This window comes from Lipotes vexillifer, unplaced genomic scaffold (genome assembly GCF_000442215.2).
Source record: "Lipotes vexillifer unplaced genomic scaffold, Lipotes_vexillifer_v1.1 scaffold117, whole genome shotgun sequence".
NCBI classification, from domain to species: Eukaryota; Metazoa; Chordata; class Mammalia; order Artiodactyla; family Lipotidae; genus Lipotes; species Lipotes vexillifer.
Genome location: NW_006785593.1, coordinates 617,222 through 641,260, shown reverse-complemented (window position 1 = coordinate 641,260; position 24,039 = coordinate 617,222). Strand labels below are relative to the sequence as shown.

The window sequence follows — 24,039 nt, the reverse complement described above, 5'->3', positions numbered from 1 at the left end:
TCTTTCCCTTGCTCATTTTTAATCTCAGTAAGAATGCTAAGAGAATGAGGTTATAAATCATTTTTACTGTTTTATTTTTCCCTCCTTTAAACACAACCAAATTCCAAGAGAGAGCTATTTTCCTTAATAAAGTGTCTTCTACTTGATAGAGCACAGCATTAACTTTTTTTTTTGCGGTACGCGGGCCTCTCACTGCTGTGGCCTCTCCCGTTGCGGAGCACAGGCTCCGGACGCGCAGGCTCAGCGGCCATGGCTCACGGGCCCAGCCGCTCCGCGGCATGTGGGATCTTCCCGGACTGGGGCACGAACCCGTGTCCCCTGCATCGGCAGGCGGACTCTCAACCACTGCGCCACCAGGGAAGCCCCAGCATTAACATTTTATAATTTGCTTTTAATGCTATTCCCAGAGCATTTTTCATTCGTGTTATTTTTGGCTAATTATTAACTAAAAATCTTCACAGATATGCTCTAAAAAAGGAACATAAACTGAAGACTGAATGGGAGAACAAATGTACCAATAAACCCTGAAATTTTCTTTTAATCATGACACGTCTTTTGAGAAAGAAGTATTTCCTTTAAGAAATAATATAAAGACATAAAAAAATCATAATAGTTAAAACAAGAGATGGATAGAAACAGCAAGAAGGAGAGGAGAATTCACCATGAATTACCTAATTTAATGTGTTAGATGCAGCCGTAAGAGACTGCTCATCAGGTCCAGTAAAGCTCAAGCAGGCTGGCAAGGAGATATTTCCAATTCTAACCCCAGATAACAACTCTGCATTATTCACATTGTGCAGCACCCTGTCTTAGGTGAAAGGCTTGACTCTTATGCTTGAGTCTCCTTCTGTCTGGGAGGCTACTCCAATTTGGTGTCTTCAGGGACATCTTATTTAAATGTTTGCATTCCCCAGGATACTATCCTCAGGTCAGTTCTTACAGAAGAGTCTTTACATGTTGTGCAGTTAATCTCATCTACTCATATTATTTCATCTATCATCTAAACACCAACAGTTCCCAAATCTGGGAATACAAACTTCCTCTCCAGAGCTACAGATCCACAAATAAAACTGCTAATGGGCTATCTTCATCTGGAGGATTCCCAGGCATCTTAAAGTCGGTGCATCTAGTACTGAATTCATGCCTTTCCTCTACAAATCTGTTCCTCCTCACAATTTTCCAAATCATATATCTTAAAGTCATCCTTGATTATTCTTTTCACTCACCATCCACAGATTTTTTTCACCAAATCCTGTAATTTTAAATTATTTTTCATTCTGTTTTCCTCACTCCATTTCCTCTGTCCTTCTTTTCTTGTCCAGTTTTACTCTTATAGTTTCCTGTCTCCTTATTTAATTTTGCACCCCCAGGACTTCTCTAAAACTATTCTCTACAATGCACCCATACTGATCCAGTAAAACAGAAATCTGTATCCCGACACTGCTTTAATTCCACAATTGGCACCCCACTGCCCTTACCATGAAACCCACACTCCATAACATGTTATAAGCCTGCCTCCTGATCTGGCCTCATCTCTCAGCCTTTTCTTCTTGAAAGTTTTGGCCAAGGATTACAGAACTACTTGCTTTTTCCTGAAGGAAGCTAACTTTTCTATTATTCTAACTTCTATTACCATTTCCTTTTCATGTTCTGCTTCAATTATTTTCAAAATTAAGGTCTAATGCTATCTTATTTGGGATATATTTCTCCTAATGCCTTGTCCGTTCTCCTTTTATGTGTTGAGTTCGTTTTCACTGTATTTTAAACCAATATATTATTATCAACTTAACCTCGTTTATATACATCATCTATACCCTGACGATAAATACAATAATAACCATGGTGACAATACTTTATTTACATTTACTGAACACTTACTATGTGTCAGGCAATGTTTTAAGTTCTTTAGGTAAATTTTCTAATTTAGTCCTCACAAAATCTCTGTACACTGGGTAGTACTATCAATCTTTATTTTACAGATGTGGACACTGAAACACAAACAAGTTAAGAAAGCTGCCTAACAGAGCTGGGATTAAAATTCAAAGTCTGGTTCCAAAACCTATATTCTTAACCATGCTCTATACTGTCTTTTTTAGAAGGTAAGACATGCCTTACCGATTTGACATCTATCAAATAGAATGTTGGTCCAGTAATGACAGCAGGTTCACTCCAGCTGATGTTGATGCTAAAAGGTGATGTTGCTACTACATACACATTTTCAGGAGGACCATCTGGAGCTATGAAAATAGAAAAAAAATCAATTACCTTGCTACATTTAAGCTAGTATTTGCCACAATACAATAATAGAAAAGACCGTAAAAAAAGATAATCATGCTGGATGAATTATACATAAGTTTATAGTTCACAGCATGCTAAAAGGCACTGGCAAATCAAACGATGTAATTACTTTCAAAATAATTACTATGCATAAAGAACTTCCGTATGAGAAATTAATGGTCATAAATACATGATTTTTAAACTTGAAATAACAGTTTGAAAAGAAAGCATTACTATTGCTAAAATAAAATTTTGAACAAATCAATATTTTATTTTAAAATAGCTTAACAATGTTGCTTTAGGAAAACCTGCAGCAACTAAACATATTTGACTACAGAAAAGTGGAACTGGTTCAAGTGAATTATATTTAAAATGTATTGTCTTACAAATGTATCAATAAATTGGGTTGGTTTATTGTTTTCACTGAGGGGGTGGCATAGGAAATAGGTTATACAACTGATCTTATTATTACAAATGTAAACCTTTCCTGAGTTCATTATGATTCCAAACAAATTCTTTAATTTGTCTTACTTTTATTATGGTTGTCTTTCCTCAAGAGTGCAAAACAAGAAATAATATTTTAAGGAACTGACTGATGAAAACCTGTGTTGAAATTTCAATTTGTGAAACCACTAGGAATTAGAAGAGTTTTCAGTATGTTAAGAAGGATTTAGTCACAGTTACTTTGACATAGACATTGACCTAGAAACACTGTTTACACATCCCTGTCCTATCACGGCCCCTCGTCAATTCCAGGGATATTAAATATTGGGAGATGAGTATTTCCCAGCATTTCTGATTTTTAAATCCACATGAACAAACATTACTGAACAATATCATTCCTTAGATCCTGAGAAGGGGTAAAGAAGAAGAGAAAATATTCATTTCCTCAAATTTGTAACAGCAACAAGTTGTATGATCTTGGTCAGACAATAAAATTTCTGGACCTTAGTTTTCTTTTCATATGCATACTGCACAGTATTTTAAAAAGAACTGCGAACACAAAATGTGTGAAAGTAGCCCATTAGTTTAGTGTTTGGCCCTTTTTGTAAATTAATACAATATTATAACAAAGGGCAAAGTAAAGATAAGAACTAATTAGAAATACAAATAAGCTACTATGAGAGGGCAAAGACAAAGTGGTGAGTACAGTTGGGCGGGGAGTCAAGGTAAAGTTGCAGAGAGGAGCTGGGGATTGAATAGACTTTGAAACATGAGAAGGATTTCAATAATCAGAAGGGCAGGTTTGGGGGCACTTCTTTGCTAAGAAGGTCCTAAGCAAAGCCACAAAGATATAAACAATGGGATCCACAGACAGAATATTATTTCTGCAGAATGGCTTTCTTATGCTCATTAACCTTAGTTAATATGCTTATTATTATTATAAGCATATTAATAATATTAATAAATAATATTATTATTATTGAAATAATAAATAACATGCTTATTATTTTATAATTGAAAAATATAACTCTAAGAAGGGGTCCACACACTTCACCAGACTGTCCAAGGAATGCATGGTACAAAACAAAAAAAATCTGAACACCTAAATTTAAGGAATAGAGATATCACAGAAAGACCAGCATTAATGGAGGGATAGGGTAGGGAACAAGCCTCAAGCAGTCATTTGGGAACTAAGTTAGGGAGCACTCGATTATCTTAAAGCGTTTGAAGTTCATTCTTTAAACAATGGGATGTCACTGAAAGTTCTGAGAAGGGAAGTATTTTTCTAATGATTTAGGAAGAAATCTGATGCAGCTATGAAAAAGATATGTGCTCTGAAGCAATGAGTCCAGATAGGCTATTTCCAAAAAGCCAGGTGAGATCTGATGAGACCCAAAAGTAGAAGAGTGACAGTAGGTAGAGACAGGAGGAGATGAATCCCAGCGCCCTTAGAAAATCTAATAAAAAGAACTGAAGGGCAGATGAGATGTGAAATAGAGGAATGTAGTAAAAGCTAACTCATGTATTAATACTGGGAGAGTATTGCTAGAATTCACAACAACAGCACGTTCAGGAACAGACACTAGTTTTGTCAGGGATAAGACTATGGCAGGAGATGATAAATTTGGTCTGTACTCATTAAGTCTGAGACATTCACAAGGATTCAGATGCCTGCCTGGCAACTGGAAAGATGAGCCTAGAACCAGGGAGACAGGACCAAGATGGAAAAGGGTTTTTAAAATTTTTCAGATAATTCCTTACAAATTGGGATAGTACAAATATGGCAAGTATATCTGGTTCAAGTGAGTCACAGGCTCTGAAGAAAGACCAAAGTTTTATTTCAACGCCAGGTAGCTGTTTAAGATGCTAATAGTAGTGACAATCTTTGAACTATGAATGAGTTATTGGTACTTAGAACATTTCCAAGAGAGATGATATTATGTGTTTTGGAATTTGGGAGCCCAGCTCAGTCCATAAAAGTATTTTTTAATAGTAGCATTGAAATAATTTAAAGAAGTACTCAAATGTTACTATAGAGGACCCCAGGAAATATGTATAAGAAAGTTTCTGTGGGAAAATGCTTTTGGGGTGACAAACATATCCTTCCTACTCGTACCTTTTCTGAACTTTGTGCAGTACTCTGAACATTGACTCAGAGATCCAGTCTATATGGCATCCAGGGGAGAGAGCGAGGAGGGGATGCTCCTGGATTCAGAGGTGTGAGAAGCTGAGAGGTGTTAATAATAATGACAGAATTAGGCACATGATTTCCCTGGTGACTAATGTAGAGAGATCATGGAATCTCAGCACTTAAACACACCCTGCATGTCCTGAGATCTTCAGTCTTATTCCAACTTTAGGATCCTAGATTTAGGAAAACTGCCTCAAATTGTAGCATAATTCATTTAGATAACTATACACATAACGAATGAGAGCTATAGGTCGTCTCCTGCCACCAGCATAATTGTTTTTGGATGCCCTCACAGAATAATGCACTCCATATTCAAAAGTGGCAACTCTCTTTCCTTCCCAAGCTGGATATTCCTTAGAAATAGGGAGTGGATAGGCTTCAGGATTAGGTACACCATTACTGATCATCATTATATACTTTCCTCACGGAGAAATCCCTCTGAAAAATGTAAGATGTTTTGTGGGTTTCAATGGCCTGTCTCCTGCCTTTGACTCTGTAAAAGGGGATGGGCTAGAAGCTAAGTAAAGCTTTATTAAGGTGGCTATTGATTCATATTTTAATTATTTATCCTTTATTAATGTTTTTGCAAAACCTGCCTTCTAGCTCTGTATGGACCGTTGTGGAGAGGAAGAATTTTCTGACAGGCTGCACGTTTCAAGTGGTATGAGACAGGAAAATATTTTAGCCTACCCTTTCCTTTATTTCTACCAAAATGTTCTGTTGGCTTTTAGGTGAAATTTATGCATTTACCCAACCAATATTTATTGAGCATCTTCTATGTGCCAGGGACTGGGGAGACACCAAGCTTATAGAAGTGATCGAGGTAGCTGTGGACCTATCCATATAGAGCTTCTAGTATGTACCCACTCTTCTTGGCTCAGCAACTGTTTATTGAACACCTACTCAAGGCAGGCATTTTTGAGGTGCTGGGAATAGAGAAGAAAACCAAAGATACAAAGATCATGGAACCACTATTTCAGTGGAGGGAGACAAATAATATATATTATAAAAATTTATATAAATTAATATATAACATACAAATAAATGATATACTATGTTAGGAAGTGATATGTACCATGACAAAAGATGAAGCAGGGTAATTGGGATGGGAATGTGGATAGGAGTTACTATTTTAAAAAAATATGGTGGTCAGGCTATGCCTCTCTAAACAGGTAACATTTAAACAAAGATTTGGAGGAGGTGAGGGAGCATGGGAATGTTTGAGGAAGGAGTGTCACAGGGAGGAGAAGGGCTATAGTGCAAAGACCCTGAGACAGGACTGTGCCTGGCGTGTTCTAGGAATAACGGACTCCAGTGAGGCTGGAGCCAAGTAAGTCAGAACGTTGAGTCAGACAGGAAATGAGGCCAGATTGTGTAGGGCCTTTAATGCCACGGCTAAGGTCTTTTAAGAACTGCTGTCATAGACAAAAAAGGTAAACGCCATAGTTTAATAAACTAATATCATGAACTAGAAGGAGCCTCTATAGATTTTGGTGCTTGGTATCTAACTCATACCAAGAAGATGGGCCAAAATTCATTATATCAAAAGAGGCCAGATTATCTCCAGAATGTTATTCTTATACCTCTATAACATATATAAACTCGATGGCTGTCGGGATTACACTTTTAAACCTAACTCATTCTAGCAAGCAGGCAAGGTGGTGCATTATGGTTGCCCAGATAACATGGACAGCTTACTGAGAATTTTCTGTGATAAGAAAGCCGATGAGATTTTTCTGTGCCTAGGTTGATGGTAGCTTGTTTTTACAAATATTTTCTGGAGATATTCTTCTATGTCTGTGTCTTCTCTGCTCTGTAGTCTGGATCTTTGGGGTCTCAAATGAGGACAGATCCAAAACCATTTGCCAAGGAAAACCTCGGCTAGTCTTGCAAACATGTCTGTAGACCAGCTCAGAAAGCAGTACGATGCCTTGCTTCAACTTCTCGTCTTTCATAGTAAAATGTCAACCCTGCAATCATTCCTTTAATACCAGCAATCAAAGCCCTCATCAGGGAGTGTCTGCTACCCCAAGCAGAGCTGACAGAAAAACGACATTCAAAGATCATTCATGGTACATACTAACCACTTGAACTACTAAATATTTTTAAGTTCTATGCACTAATCAATCATTATAAAAAGGCAAAGATATTTAGCCCCTCGCTGAGCTGTGCTTTAATTCTTGAACTTTCCTAAAGTGGTTTTTTTCTTTCTTTTTTAAGAAACAATCAGATTCTCTTAATAACATTTGCATTTTCAGTATACTTGATAAAATTGCCTGTTTTGTTACACAAGTTTTCCCTGTGTTAAATCCTCTAAGAAATATTTCTCTTAGAACATATATTAATCTATATTCTTGAAGAATTATAATATGATGGAATAAGAACTCCTAAATCTGAAATTAAAAAAAGTAAACACATACCTAACTAAACTGATGTGAATATATTATAGGCACATAATATATAACTGAATATATATTTCATCTGTGTAAAGCAATGAAAGATAAACATTTGATTAATTCACGGATATTTTAAGAGAAATATTTAGAACACCAAATGCTCAAAGTATACTATAAAATAGTATCTAACTATTTTAACATTGTCCAAATATTATAATGTACTTTTAAGCAAATAACATTTTCAAATTTCTTTTATGCAATTTTCTCTTAGAATTTATCAAAATTCCAAAAATGCATAATGAAATAATTCAGTATTATTTTTTTCTTTTATTCCAGTGTGTAGTAAACTATTATTAGAGTTACATAAGGGGGAATACAAAATTACAATTATGAATGTCAACAATCAAAATAAAGGGAGCTTAAAGCAGTAAAGGTATGGGGAACTGAAAATATGCCAGTTTAAAAGCTTAGTAATATATAAGCATCTTTGGGAGACTTTGTTTGTCTCTCCATAAACTGTCACATTCTGATTTAGGATTGTTTGTGAAATGAATCTGGTCAGTAGTAGGCCAAGATATCACTATACCCTTTCTCTTATAAATCACAGCAATTTACTCAGTAGGAATGATCTATCCTTATTCTCTCATTCCCCATAATCCAATCACTTCCTCTCATAAGCACTTTTCCCCTGGTTTTCGCAATAATGCATTTTCTGTAACTAACAACCATCATTTCCTGATTATCATGCTTCTATCCTTGCACAGGAATGTGGGTCTTATGTGGGTCAGGGTCATCTTTCCCATCCATCTGTGTCCCCATGCTAAGTGTGTTAGCTGAAAGGTGAGTCTGGATAGACCATCATTATGCCTAGTACATATAAAAGTTTGAATGCCCCCAAGTCTATGACACTTTGATTAAGAACCATCAAATTTTGGTGTGTCTAATACTACACTTTCAGAATAAGCACATTCAAAGAGTTATTAGAAACTTTGCCTTCTGCAGATCCCTGTAAATTTTACTTAATGATGAAAAATGTTGTAGAAAATACTCTGGTTTTTAGTGCATGCTGTAGTGACCTTCCTAAAGAATAAACATAAATAAATAAATGACTTGACGGCAACTCACAAGACAAAAAATACTGAGCTCTGTACACATGTATGATTTAGATTGTCTGCACATCTATCTCAATTTAAGTTCATTTCAAGTTTATTTAAAGGTCCTTCCCTTCAGGGTACTTTAGTTTCAGGATTTGGTACACTGGACCATCAGATTCCTATCTACTGTCATCACTAAATGAAGGACTCCCATTCTTTCTCAGCTTATACAAGTATTAACAGCCTCTAGGACTGTGAGTTGCCTTAGATTCACCATACCTGAAGGAATTTGCTTTAAGTTTTAGATGTCTCTCAGGACTAAACAAAATCTAATTGGCTGGGTGGTTTGGGTGGATGCCTTACATCTTAAATAATTCAGGGCATCAAGGGCCCTGAAGAAGTTCAGCGATTAGATTGACCATATTGACGGAGGCCAAGAGCATCTCAGGTCACATCCGACTGGGTACGATACTGCAGTAATTGGCTATCCTTCACTGGTGTTGAATGTTTCCCTAGAGCCCAGTGATTTCACTGCCCAGTATGAGATACTACTGTTGGCGTATGAAATATTTCCTACTCCTTTACAAGATTTTAATTTTGTTTTACAGTTAGATTTCCCAACAGCAAGATAGTAGCACAAAGGGCAACTATTACAATCATAAGAATCTGACCTATTAGACTGTTTGATGAGTACTGAGAATGATTCATGGATGCCCACAGTATTAGACTTCATTGTATGACCATTTTCTTTGATGCTGAATGAGTAATTTTCTGAGTCATTTCAGGTTAGCTTAGGTGGAAAAAAATACAAAATACCAAAAAAACTTTCACCTCCAATATTAGCCATGCCAGGTAAGAATGAAAATATTCTCATATTAGTTTCACTGCTTTTAGGATCAGATAATACAACTTTTTCTAGAGTAGCATTATGTTCATAAAACAACTTTCTACAACGGTGGTTCTCAAAAATGTGGTCTTCAAACCAGCAGCATCAATATTACCTGGGAAGTTGTTAGAAAAGCAGATTCTGAGATCACACCCCTGACTTACTGAATCAGAAGACCTGGGTAGGGCCTAGCACTCCATGTTTTAACAAGCCCTCCTGATGATTCTAATGCTCATGGTACAAGTTTAAGAGCCACTGCTCTGTAACATCAACGTACTATTGGAAAAAGCAGTGGCACTGCTCTTCAGATCAGGTACCAATGATTAGAACTCTTGGTAACAACGTTAGAAAGGGGGATTACTGTTTCTGTGAAGACTGGGAATGTAGTTAGTGGTGGAGGGCTTGAGAGCTGGTGATAAACATGGAAACTTGCATCCAGCTAACAGACACTCCACACACTGGTCTCCTTGTGCCTTTCATGTATTTTAATTCTGAATAAACCATGAAGAGGTTTCTCCCTACCATCACTCCCTCTCATTCCCAAAGTTTCTAGAGTAATAACAGGGCATCATGTTCCGTAAGAACACAAGAAAACATCATCATTTCTATGGTACCTTGAAGCTATGTGCAGGAGCAACCTGGAATAATTGAGATAAGGCCAACATCACCATTACAAAGTGTTAGGGCTGGGATAACATGACTCCTTCATTCTCCCATGCACTGTATGCAGGTATAATCAGGGTAAAATAACTATCAAGGGTATAATTAAAGAGAAGAGAAACTAAAAGTGTAGTTAGAGATTATGTGTGTTAGGGCAAGTCCCATTTAATTTGTTTGGGAATGGAGATGGTTGGATCATGTATCAGAAGCTTGTACAATATCTCCAGGTCTTTCTTAGTCTCAGTTTTCAAAGCTAATAATGCCACATACTGATTACCCTTTAAGTTTCCTTTAACTGTTTGGTTTTTAGTGCTTTGCTGAAAAAGACATTCCACTTGTTCATGCCAATGGGGATTTCTAATTATTTTTATTTATATTCCGGAAAACTTGCTTAACAACCTGGCAAAAGTTTTTTGTTTTTGTTTTTTTGTGAAATTAAATATAGAGTTCACCTAATCAAACTTACAAGCTTTTGCACAGCAAAGGAAACCATAAACAAAACAAAAAGATAACCTACAGAATGGGAGAAAGTATTTGCAAATGATGCGACTGACAAGGGCTTAATTTCCAAAGCATACAAACAGCTTATACAACTCAACAACAAAAAAACAACCCAACTGAAAAATGGGCAGAAGATCTACATAGACATTTCTCCAAAGAAGAAATACAAATGGTCAATAGGCACATGAAAAGATGCTCAACATCACTAATTACTAGAGAAATGCAAATTGAAACTACAATGAGGTATCACCTCACACCAGTCAGAATGGCCATCATCAAAAATCTACAAAAAATAAATGCTGGAGAGGGTGTGGAAAAAAGGGAAACTTCCTACACTGTTGGTGGGAATGTAAGTTGTTACAGCAACTGTGGAAAACAGTATGGAGTTTGCTCAGGAAACAAAAAACAGAATTACCATATGATCCAGCACTCCCACTCCTGGCATATATGCAGACAAAACTCTAATTCAAAAAGATACCTGCACCCTCATGTTCACAGCAGCACTGTTCACAACAGCCAAGACATGGGAACAACCTAAATGTCCACTGACAGATGAATAGATAAAGATGTGGTACATATATACAATGGAATACTACTCAGCCATAAAAAAGAATGAAATAATGCCATTTGCAGCAGCATGGATGCAAGCAGAGATTATCATACTAAGTTAACTAAATCATAAATAAAGACAAATACCATATTATATCACTTATATATGGAATCTAAAATATGACACAAATGAACCTATCTATGAAACAGAAGCAGACTCATGGACATAGAGAATAGACTTGTAACCACAAGCCAAGGGGGAGGGGGTTGGGGGAGGGACTGAGTGGGAGGTTGGGGTTATAAGCTATTATATATGGAATGGATAAACAACAAGGTCCTACTGTATAGCACAGAGAACTATATTCAATATCCTATGATATATCAGAATGGAAAAGAATATAAAAAAAGAATGTATATACAACTGAATCACTTTGCTGTACAGCAGAAATTAACACAGTGTTGTAAACCTACTTCAATAAAAATTTTTTTAAAAAATAGAGTTGAATGCTTTATTAAATAGTTTAATTTTACATGCACTCTGTTATTTCCTTTAAATTAGGGTTTCCCCATCTTCTCTTTGTATACTACTTAGCACCCTTCCATCTCTTAGTACTTTCATACCACCATGAGGCTTTGCCCAAGTCTTTGTCAAGATCTAAGAACACAGGCTCTAACCTAGAAATGAATGAGGTTCATGAATAAATCAATGTGTGTAAAGTTCTTAGAATAGTACCAGCACATAATAAACACCTGATAAGCTTAGCTATTTCTGTCATTATTCTTAACTACCCAGCCAAGGAGTCTCAGCTCAGGTACTGGGCCCGACCAAAAAGTGCCCTCAACTACCAGACATAGCAATCCTATAGTTTTTTCAGAAATGGGAGTTTTCCATAGTCAAATCAGAGTTCTCCCTTCTTCCTTAATAAATGCAGAAGAAAACAGAGCTGAAAATTTGTTGGCCTAGGGCCTAATACTGAGGCAGGCCTGAACTGAGGTTAATGACCAGAAATCACAAAGAATTAAATGTACTTCACACTTCTTTCTGAACCAAGAGAAAGAAGATTCTCAGAAAAGTAAAAATCAATTCAATTCAACATGAGATTGGAAGTTTGAGATGAGAAAGTGGGAGAATTCATTGAATTTTTAAAAGATAAAATACAGCTAGCTATTATTGGGAGAAAGATTTTTTCTTCTTTTATCCTTTTAATAACCAGGCTTTCTAGAGGCATACTTATATCTTTTCATGCACCTTGAATGGTTCATCTCACAAAAATCCAAATAAACTGAAAGAAACCCCGATACGGGCAATAAAAGCATAGAAGATTAAAGAAAAAAAAAAAAAACCCAGGCTTTCTATAATATTGATGATTTAAAAAATAATATAGTGATCATTCTTATCCTTTGATTTTTAGTGATTTTCCTAAAAAACACATTCTTATCCTTTGATTTTTGGTGATTTTGCTCAAAAATACGTGCTTATGTAATAGGATTTCAAAATATTTTTATTTATATTATGGAAAGCTGTTTAATAACCTGGCAAAAGCTCTTTTAAGTATACAGTTGAATGCTTTAATAAACAATTTTACATGCTTACTATTATGTTCTTTAAATTATGATTTCATGCATATATCCTCTCTTTGTAATTATACTTAGCAACCCAAATTTATACATTGGTCTCCTTTGTTTTCTTCATGGACTGTCTATAAGTTTATTATCTCAGTTAATCATTTCGATACTGTTAAAGCTTCAATCCACTCCGAACTAGGCATTTATTATTTTCTTTCATTGTCTAAAATCCTCCTCAGTTTATTATAAGCATATTTCTTTTCTACATGCAGTAATTCATACTTATGTTAATTAATGAAAAAGAAAAAATATCAACAATATAAAATAGACTGGGCCTTTCTCACCTTCCGAGATGGCCCACACTCCGTCTGTGGAGTGTGTTTCTCTCTAAATAAATCCACTTCTTCCCCATCACTTTGTCTCTCACTGAATTCTTTCTGCAATGCGACATCAAGAACCTGAGCTTCATTAAGTCCTGAGACCAGCTAGACCAACTCCTGCTCATTGTCAACACCGTTGGGGACATCTTCTGTGCCGTTTCTTTGCGACAACTTTTTGGGCACTAACAACTGGTTGGGAGACTACCTTGAAAGTGATAGCATCTAAAATCAAACTAAGGCCCCCACCCAGGTGGAAGATGGTAACTTCAGGCAGAGTATGATTCCTGGAGCAACACCCTGTTACCTCACCACCAGCCAATCAGAAGAAAATCTGCACACAGTGAAAGATAAAAGACTCTGACACCCCCTCCCCAAATGATTAACTGCGATTAACTTCCCCTTCTCCCTTTAAAAACTTTCATGGTCAAGCAGAATCTTGGGAGTGGTTCTTGGATATGAGTCTGCCTTCTCCCCAGGTTGCTGGCCTCCTGAATAAAGCAATCTTTCCTTTCCAACCAACCAACCAACCAATAAATAAATACATACATACATAAATACATAAAATAAAATAAAGTAAAATAAAATAAACTGGTTTTGTGAAATAAAAGAAACTGAACATGTCAAACATGAATGGAAACTGACCAGGAGAATTTTAATTTGGACAAGAACCATGTAAATATTTGAAAGATTAGCTATAGTCAGAAAGAAAATCTGAAGAAAATTTGTATGAACAGTTTTGCAATATGGAGAATTTTGACATTGAAATACTTTCCAATTAAAGTCAAATGTCTTCCTTGAGTCCAAATGCCATATTCATTTAGTCTTAGATATTGAATAGGCATGAAGAGTAGAAACATGATCACCTGTCATCTCTGCCTGTAAGGAGCTCAGAGTTCGACAAGAGAGAGAGATAAACAATTATGATGTAATACATTCAGTATTTAGAAACAATTTTTGGAAGGTGAGAGTGGAAAGAGGAATTTATAGAAGGCTTTGCAAAGGAGATATTTGGTCTCCTTTGCAAAGAAGAGGCAGTTGGTCTCCAAAAGAGGACAGAAAGGACAATAAGAAAGAACACACATACTTTGCTCTTTCTCTGGAGCACAAAGGAGAAAGAGCAAAGTACGTGTGGGGAATATAAACAAAAATCATAAGTAACCATATAGAGCATACTAAAAATATAATTTTTACACAACAGGAAAATAGAAAACTATCAGATTTTAAGCAGAGGAATAATAGATAGGTGTATTCAAAAACTAGGTTCAGGTGGAGGGTAGAGAAAATGGGAACAGAAAGACCATTTAGATATCTTTTGTAATAATCTAGGAGATGTCTGAATTTAGGAAGACTTAACAGAGAAACATAAACAAATTCAAGAAATATTTAGAAGGGAAAGTCAGTAGGAGTTAGGTATGTACTTGGGGGTGGGAAAGGCTAAAAAGAATTAAGAATGATTCCTAGATTGCTGGCTTGAACAATCAGACGAACAATGGTACAATACACTGAAACAGGGAACACACAGGTAGGAGGAGGCTTGCAGTGGTGCAGGAACAGTGGTAACACAGGGTTTGAGATGTCTGTGGAAACCCAAGTGGTCATACCAGTAACTTCAATCTACAGGTCTAGAAGAGAGAGAGATGTCGTCTTGAACTACACATTTGGGAGTCTTAGGCAACTAACTTAGAAGATTTTCAACAGCATATAATTAAATTTGCAGAAGTACAACCATCATGTCTAGAATACATTATATTCAATTCCTTTACTGGCACCAGGATAGAGCCTATTCTAAAAACCCACTGCCACCAAATGGGCTTCTTCATGTCATGAATTATATTTTCCTATTTATTTATGGCTAACATCTCTTATCATTATATAATTGCTTCTTTATAGAAAGGAGAATACCTACCTCTGTTATGATAGCTTTCACCACATTATAAGTGCATTATACCATTTAGAATATATGAAGAAAAATAATTGAATATATAGTAACTCATCAACAATGTCTCATTTTAAAAAATGTTAAGGAGTGCTTTGCCCTCTATTTGGTTTTTCTTCTTTTTAAATCATAAAGTTGCATTCCTTGGAAGCTTCTTTGATGAGGCATGTTTTGCTGAATTTTTTTTAACCTAACAGATGTTTGGGTAGTTAAAATTCCTCATGAGTATGGTATCCCGTGGTTTTCACAACCTAAGTGTTACCCCAGGAATTTTCCTTTCTTGCTGTCTTCCAGTCCTGGTGGTCTATAGGAGATGCACATTATGAGAGTCCCATTTCACTCCATACTAAATTTCACACCCACACTCTTTTAAAGTTGTACATTCCCTCAGCATTATAAGTACCTATTGTGCACCACAGAGATATTTAACAGCTTCCATTCTGCATTCCTCCCCCACACACAACTCAAATTGCTTTTGAGTATAAGGATAATCAGCAAAATAAGAGATGAGTAAAATAAGCTATAAGACTTTAATGTTTCAAGTTAAATATTTCTGCCATTCGTAATTTCTGTGCTTATGTTTGTATCTCTGCACACTTAGCATGAAGTACAGAGTAATGACTATTATACAGATGATTTAAGCAGAAAAACAATTTGGTTTCAATTATCTAGATCAGAGTATGTGGGAGAAAGAAATGTTAGCTTGAGCTGACCGAATGTTGTTTCTTTTATTCACTCCAGTGTACAGTGGCAGATCTAGATTCAGAAAGTAACCCAATGTAATTCTAAGCTTGCATATTCCAACTTTGCTCCCTGCATCTTCAATTTGAGTGCTCTTCTTTATGAGCTCAGAGAGAGTTAATACAACATATTTTCTTATTCTACAAGTCATTTTAGAACATCTTATAATATTTATTATTCCAACTGGGTGGTCTTCTTATTTGAGCTATTCAAATGTTGAATAATCTGACCTCAAACTAGCTATCAATTGCTAGCTCCTAATCAAAGAAGCTCCATGTTTTGATAAGAAGTTCTGGGAGTAAGTGCTTGGGCACAACTTGATGCTATTAGAGTAACATGCACAAATCTGAAATAGTGATTTTTATACTAAGTTATACTGTAGTTTAGTGTTTTCCATAATTCAGAGGAATCATTCATTTTCATCATTTTATTTTCTTATAAAACAACGTAACACTTTTTTGGAATCAATGACATAAAAAATCTTATTAAATTTCTTCATCCAGATTACTTTTTATGTTTGCAAAATGTCTGTCATGCTTTTCGTCTTTGGTATGTGGAATCAACATCTAAGCATTACTTGCTTTTAATCTTAAAAATATTACTACTCTTCAAGATTTCTGTTGCTTCACTGTTCTTATTTCTCATATTCTCATACAATATATTAGTAGTTCACTATATATATTGTCTTGCAATAATATATGTAGTGTCTTTCTGTCTTTCATATCAAATGCCACCTCAGAGTATCTCTCCTTGGCTTAATAAATAAAACTTTTTTACCATACATTTATGAAATTCAAATATATTTATCAATAGAAAAATGTCCCTTTCATTTCTGAGACTAAATGAAGAGTGACCAACTCATTCTCATAACTTTCAAAATTAATTTATTATTACCACCCCCATATGAATACTCAGCTGAAAAGCTAATAAGTTTGAGAATGCCAAGAAAAATAGTAAGTCTGTTGTAACAAATTCTGAAATATATAAATCTTTTCACTTTTCTCTCTTAATCACAGTGGTAGAAAGGCAACTTTCCATGTATCCCCTTTTCTATCTTATTGATAAAGAATAGTGTAGAAAATTAGTCCTTAAGAATAAAGAACAATAAAAGGGAATAGGAGTAGCATAGAAAATCTACTTAACTACTGATAAATTTTTTTCACACCCAAGTACACTCTGATGGAGAAGTCTAATTGTGGCAGTGAGATACCAGACCAGAGAGAAGAAAAGTACCAGATAAAAGTCAAACTGGTACTCCATACAAAAGCACTCTTTTGATTAGTCATCAAGTAAAGATCTGGGAGCTGGGGTGAAAAAGAAGCCAAGATTATCCTCTCCATTCCATCAAGAACTAACAAATCAACCAACTAACCACCGATGGCAAAGGAACACATCCTAATAAAACTAGAAAAATAATGCTATTTTTTAAAAAGCTCACACTGACTGCGAAATATTTGAAATATTCTACCATTATTCTTTTAAACCAGAATAAGCAAAGTGGAGTAGTAGGGAATTGAAAATGATTAAATTCTAGTGAGTGGGTCATAGACCTTAAAGTGGGGTTGGAAGTGGAGGGACTCGGCGGGGAAGAAATGACATTCAAGTGGAAAGACTCCCAAATTTTCAGAATAAGAATGGGGGATTCTTTAAAAATCCAACTTCCCGGGCTTCCCTGGTGGCGTAGTGGTTGAGAGTCCGCCTGCCGATGCAGGGGACACGGGTTCATGCCCCGGTCCAGAAGGATCCCACATGCCATGGAGCGGCTGGGCCCGTGAGCCATGGCCAATGAGCCTGCGCGTCCGGAGCCTCTGCTCCGCAACAGGAGAGGCCACAACAGTGAGAGGCCCATGTACCGACAAAAAAAAAAAAAAAAAAAAAACCAACTTCCCAGTTTCATTTACCAGCTTTTGAATTGGTCAGGTTATATGTTGTTTTATGCTAATTGAACATCTTCCACCATCCGGTCTAGAGTACTTGAGGAAATGATACATTTAGAAATTCGAATTCCTGGCTCACTGTAGCAGGCAGAAGCAGCTACTGTCCAAGTGAGATGCTCCTAAGGAGTGGGACGGGAACCCTGAGTGGCAGCAGATGCACAGGCATATGGTCCATTTTAATCAAAGGTAACAAATTAGCTGCCCACAGGCCAGATGTGGGCTACTGACATGTTTGGTTTGAAAAACTAAATGTTTTTAAATTTTAAAAACTTGTTACAGCAAGAAATTAAGTATTTTCACATTAAAAAAATCTAACTTTCCTATTTCTTTGAAAACATCCTAAGTCCTAATAGCATGACTTCTCTATAAGACAGTAATCAGACAGAGGTGAGTAGTGGTTGCCCCTGTAGACAGCGCATTCTGTTAATCTGCCAAGGTTTCCACCACTCTCAATTGCCTTACATCAGCCTGCTTCATTCATTATGGTACCTGACTGATGTCTTCAGGTAACTTCGAGTTGTCCCTGGTCGCTTGTAATTTTGGTTATTCTTACTGGCTGAAGCAACTAAAATTCCAAACTTTACCTATGTTCTAATCTCTAAGCATCTGTTTCTTTCTGTTTTCTAGTCGATTATCATAGTTATTTCTTCTCAAAGTTAACAGGCTCAAAATAACCATAATTACTGACTAAACGCAACCTGGATTTGATTTTTCCATATTTTCCTTTTCTTTGTTATGGCACTATCATCCTCTCTATCCCCTGCACTGGAAAGCAGTTCATTCTGCCTCCCCCATTTTAGCTTATTTAATCAAGTTTAACTCGTTCAGGAAATATTTACAGAGTGCCTACTGTTGCCAGGCACCATTCTAGGCAATAAGGAAAGAGCAATGGTTGAGACACCTTCTAAAAATAAGCAAATACACATAAACAAAAAATGATCAGGTAATTATAAATTTTCATTAAGATAAGATGATATTCTAGAAAAAAACTGTATGGCTCTTTCAGATTGGGTGGTCAGGGAAATTCATTCTTAGCAGGAATCATTCAAGTAGAAGTATGCATTATAAAAAGCTGCTCATGCAAAGACAGACGTGGAAAAACATTCCAATCCAAACGAACAGGGCCAAGTTCTAGTACTTTAGTGTGTTCAAACAACACAAAAAATATCCAGTATGAGTGGAGGATAATGGTAAGTGGGAAAATGATTATGGATGAGGTTAGAGTATTAGGTAAGAGCCAAGTCCCATAGTGCTTTGTTAATCATGTTAAGAAATTTAAATTTTATTCCAGGAGCAATGGAAATTCTCTGAAGGCTTTACACAAGGAAGTGACATCATCTGACTTACATTTTAAAAGATCAGCATGAAAGCTAAGGAGGTCAGGTTAACGCAGTGGTAGCAGTAATGAAGGATAGGACTAATATGCTGGTAATGCAAATGGAGGGATGTGTTTAGATAGCATGGTTGAAATAAATCACTGGCAGAGTAGAAGAGGAAAAGAACACTGCCTAAATTTTCATTTTCTACATTTGGATGATGAGAAGGCTTAGTGTTTAGACCACGTTAATTTTGAGAGGATATTAGACACACCTTCCCAATGACGTTAGTTAAATATATTGATTGGGTTCCAGGGAGCAATCAGAACTGGAAATAGATACTTGAGAATAATCACTATATAAGTAGACTTTAAAACCATAGGACAGGATAAGGTCACTTAAGGTAAGATCTCATAGGGGTTGTGTGTTGATAAAGAAAAGGGCCAATGAAAAAGAAAAAAAAAAAAGGGGCCAAGTATGTTATCTCTGAACGCTCCAACACTTAGATTTAAAAAAGAGAGAGAGAGAGAGAGAGAGAGAGAGAGAGAGAGAATGAATAAGCAAAAGAGACTGAGAAAGAGCTATCAGGGAGGTAAGAGAAAAACCAGAAGAGCAGATCTCACAGAAGTCAAGAGTCCAAGAGCCACAAAGAAGAGAGGTTGGATGACTGTGTTGAAGGCTGAGTTGTCTGGATTCTGTCTCAAATGTTGAATTGCATTAACAAACATTCATTGAACATTTACTATATAAACATTATGCCAGGTACTCCGGGGAACAGTAACAAGATACACATTTGGCAACCTAAAAAATAAAGCCTCTAGATCAAAGTTTATTTCACTATTTATAAAGGTTTACAACAGCATCTATTTATCACTGAAACTCTATGTGTGTGTGTAAGCCTAAAGTCACTGAAAACGTGGTAAAGCCTGGCATAAAAGCAGCAGAGCTTCCAGATACAAGGGGGAAATGTAGGCATAGACAAAGGGTACTTGATGGCTATCAGTATAGCCTAATGACAGACCACTTAGAGGATCATAATGCTTTTTGTTACAGTATAAGACTCTAGGACCTTGGTACCACCCTGGGAGTTTGAGAAAAGCCCTAATAATGACTGAAATTGAATTTCCCATCGGGATTCAATTAAGAAAAAAAATGCTATTATGGTTAATGATGTTTAAGCAATTAGGGCAACCAGTTAATTTTAAAATATAAAACTAAAGTTACAAGAGCAATCTTTACCTATATTTTGAATGATTTCTATGGAAAAACATTTAAAGAGCTTTTTCTTGAATGCAGAAGTATATATACACATACAGAACAATACTTACGACCAGGCAGGGTTTGTGTAGATATCCAATTGGAAGCATCGCCATAGCCGGCATTGGTGCTGGCAGCCACTTGGAATCTATACCATCTAAATTTCTTTAAATCATATACTGTCTCTTCAGTTAGGTCAGCTTCGTAGAGGTACTGAATTTTTTGATATTCAACACATTCTTCAGATTCCCATTCTCTGCATTTTTGAGCCCGAAGTTGAGTGGTAATCTTATAATTTTGGAAGTAGCCAAAGATAGTGTCAGGTCTCATCCATGTCAATGTTGCACTAGTTGACTGAACATCAGAAAAAGCAATATTTGTGGGAGTGCTGGGAACTAAAAGTTGAAGGGAAAAAAAATGGAAAACAATTGGAATTACCAAACATTGTGTGAACAGGAGGGAGAAATGGGATTTACAAATATTTATTTACTATGCACGTAGTGGTGATCTCTTATTACAACTGCCCTTAGATTAATATCCCCACATTTAATAAGCAGAAACTTAAGGTGATGCTTCACAGAGCAATGGTCCAAAGGGTTAGGGGACAAAACAACTGTGATGTTTTTATTCCTAATTTTGCTCCCAAATTCACTCACAAGTTACTTATAAAAACTTACTTTGGTTCCTTATATAAGCACTGGTACAAAGAAAAATTGCATGCTCATATAATCCTATGTACTTTCCGAGGAAGGGTCTGAGTTTTTAATATTCAGTTCCCAAGAAAGACGTTCTTATATTTAAATGACTAGATAGACACAAACACATCTTACGTATAGTAGATGTTGATTATAAAATAATTTAAATAAACAAGATTATTAAATGAATAATGTATACAATTAATTTTTATTTTATCTTGCACATATTTAAAATTAGTATAACCCTTTCTAGAACATCATCAAGCACACTGACATTAATACACAGAATAAGGTATCTGTATATCACCTACAATCACATGGTCCTACTTGGAGTCATTTATTAGATTTTGTATTAACCACTGGTTTGCTATATTCATACTGTGTGTCAGGCTCTGAGGCTGGTGTTAGGAAATCAAGATACATAGGCTTATGTCTTGTTTTCAAGAAACAGTCACTTATTAGACAAGTATAATAATATAAGTGTGTTATGCTTAGAAATATAAAAGAACAATGAATTAAGTGACATGGGCACGTTTTTCATGCCTGTCCTTGTACATGTGCAAGGACCTTTTCTCAGAAGGCTGAGATAGGGAGACTGATAACAATGACTTGTATGAAAATTACACAATTTATAAAAACTATATGTTAATATGTGCAGTAAAGATAAAATTAATGAGTTAGAAAATTCATTCGTAAAAAAGTCATTCATTCCTAAACATATTATATTGATTCAGATTTCAATAAATACCTAATGAGCATCTAATTTATGCCAAATACTACTGTAGGTGCTGGGAATACAATGAACAAAATAGACAAAAGTCCCTACCCTGGTGTAATTTACATTCCAGAGGTTTATATACAACACAAGTATAAATAAATATTATACATAGTATTTTGGATGATGATTAGTGTTATGGAAAAAAATAAGAAAGGGAAAAAGGAGAAAGAGTTCAAGGATAATGAAATTTTAAACTGAGTAGTCAGAAAGAAAGCCTGACTGATTAGGAGACCTGAAGTTCCTGATGAAGGTGGGGAAACTAACCATGTGACTATCTGGAGGAAGAACATTCCCAGCAGAGGGAAATGCATGATTACAGGCCCTATGTTGGAATCATGCCTGGTATATCTGAAGAATAAAAAGGAGGCCAGCGTGGCTAGTAGGAGGTGAGGTCTGAGAAGAAACACTGAAGGCTTGATTATATACGACGTTGTAGAACTTTAAGACTTTCACATGAGCAGAGGAGTTACAGGCTCTGAAGTATGTTTTCACTCTAGCTACTGTGTTGAGACTAGACAAGGGAGAGAAGGATGAAAACAGGGAGAGTAATTAATAGGCTATTGCAGTGTCAACACAAGAGATCAGGATGGCGTGGGGCAGGACTGCAGCAGCAGAAATGAAAGCAAGTATTCAGATTCTGAATATAATTTGCAGGAGAGCCGACAGGATTTGCTGCTGTGTGACATGTCAGGTATAACAGAGAGAAAGGAGTAGAAGAAAGCTTTAAGGTCTTCGGGTTGAGCAAACAGAAAGACGAAGTCACTTAACCAAGAAGGGGATGACTGTGAAAGAAGTAAGCTTTGGCAAGTAAGATTAAGAATTTATTTTGAGCATGTTAACTTTGAAATGCCTATCAGATACCCAGAAGGAGATGTCAAATAACAGATGGATGCATGAGTCTGGGGTTCTGTAGGGAGATCTGGACTTGAGTTAAAAATTTGGATTTCCTCTTAATTTTTTACTGAACTATCTACAGACCTATTGCTTGTAAATTTGCCTAAACCTGGAAAAGAAGAGAAAGTCTAATGCAATGGAAAACAAGTAGTAAATTACTTAAGGCCATGTGATCAGATTCAATTACTCTGTTTTCAAATACTAATACTTATCATCAAATCTTACTGTATTTAATTGAACAGTAACCTTTAAAAAGGTAGCTCTACAAACAGAACACTTATGACTTACAACACATTATCTTTAGTTATGCATAAGAGCAATGAGAGAAAAAGTTATTTTAAGGAACAATTACCTTTATAGAGGAAGAAGTTTTAGAACTGACTAAAAAGTAGAGTTTCCATAATTTACTGAAATCCCTCAGCCACTAAGTTTGAATTCAGACCTCTTGGCGATAAGGCACATTTTCAAAATATTCTAACACAAAGCAGAGAAATATGACTGATTTGGGGGTTCAGGAAAAGTGTTAAGAGAAAAGGTTGCATGTGAGAGGAGATTCCACTAATTGTAAAGGTAGAGATTCAAGAAGAGGCGGGTAATGTGATCTAAGTGAAGTTTATAGCTTATAATTGACACTGGCAATGACAAAGAGAAATAGTCTGAGGACATACTATGGACATACAGGATTATAGATAGCTTCTCAGGCAATGGAAAGCTATCAAGGTGACAGAATCAGATGTTCAGTAGTACATTTTATCAAGTCCAGTCTGGTAACTGCAAACAGGAAAAGGGACAAATTCACAGAACATTTGATTTGTTCAGCAAAGAAGAAATAAAATGATAGCAATAGGAAAGAGGTGAATTTTTAGATCTATTTTGGTGGTAGAATCCATAGAACAGGCAAATGAATCAGAAGATCACAGAATCAGAATGTGAAGGAAACTTAGAGATGATCTTGGTCAACCTGTCTTGTTACGTCTGACCTTTATGGAGGCAGATGTCCCCCAAGAATTTTGGTACCTACACCTTCTTCCAGTTTTTCAACCAAACACTGATAGGTGCTGATGCAAAAAAAAATTTTGCAGCTGTAATTAAGAATCCAAAGCAGTCAGGGACAGATAATCCAGTGGGCCTGATTTTATAACGAGTCCTTTAAAAGCAGAGAGATTTCTTTGGGTAGTTACAAAAGAGGAAGTTAAGTATTCTAAGCAAGAGATTAGATTCAATGTACAAACATTTCTCCACTGCTGGCTTTGAAGAAGGAAGGGGCCACCAGGACATCTCTAGGAGCTGAGGACAGCCCTTGGCTAAAAGCCAACCAGGAATTGGGGAATCTCAGTCCTAGAACTGTAAGAAACTGAATTCTGCTGCAACCATGTGAGCTTGGACGAGGACCTGTACTCCACATGAGAACACAGCCCATGGATAACTTGATTTGACCTTGTGAGACTCTGAGTAGAGAATCCAGACACAGCATACCCAGACTCGGACCTACAGAGCTGTGCTCTAATAAATGGGTGCTTTTTTTTTTTTTTTTTTTTTTT

General features: G+C 36.2%; 1 protein-coding gene across 1 annotated transcript in view; it reads right to left on the bottom strand.

Moving 5' to 3' along the window:
- PTPRQ (protein tyrosine phosphatase receptor type Q) overlaps positions 1-24,039 on the bottom strand; it is a 210,444-nt gene that overhangs the window by 69,557 nt on the left and 116,848 nt on the right. The window contains exons 26-27 of the mRNA XM_007457658.1: positions 20,203-20,526; positions 2,116-2,237 (exon numbers count right to left, since the gene is read on the bottom strand). Of these exons, the coding sequence (XP_007457720.1) occupies positions 2,116-2,237; positions 20,203-20,526 (446 nt within the window). The remainder of the gene's footprint in view (positions 1-2,115; positions 2,238-20,202; positions 20,527-24,039) is intronic.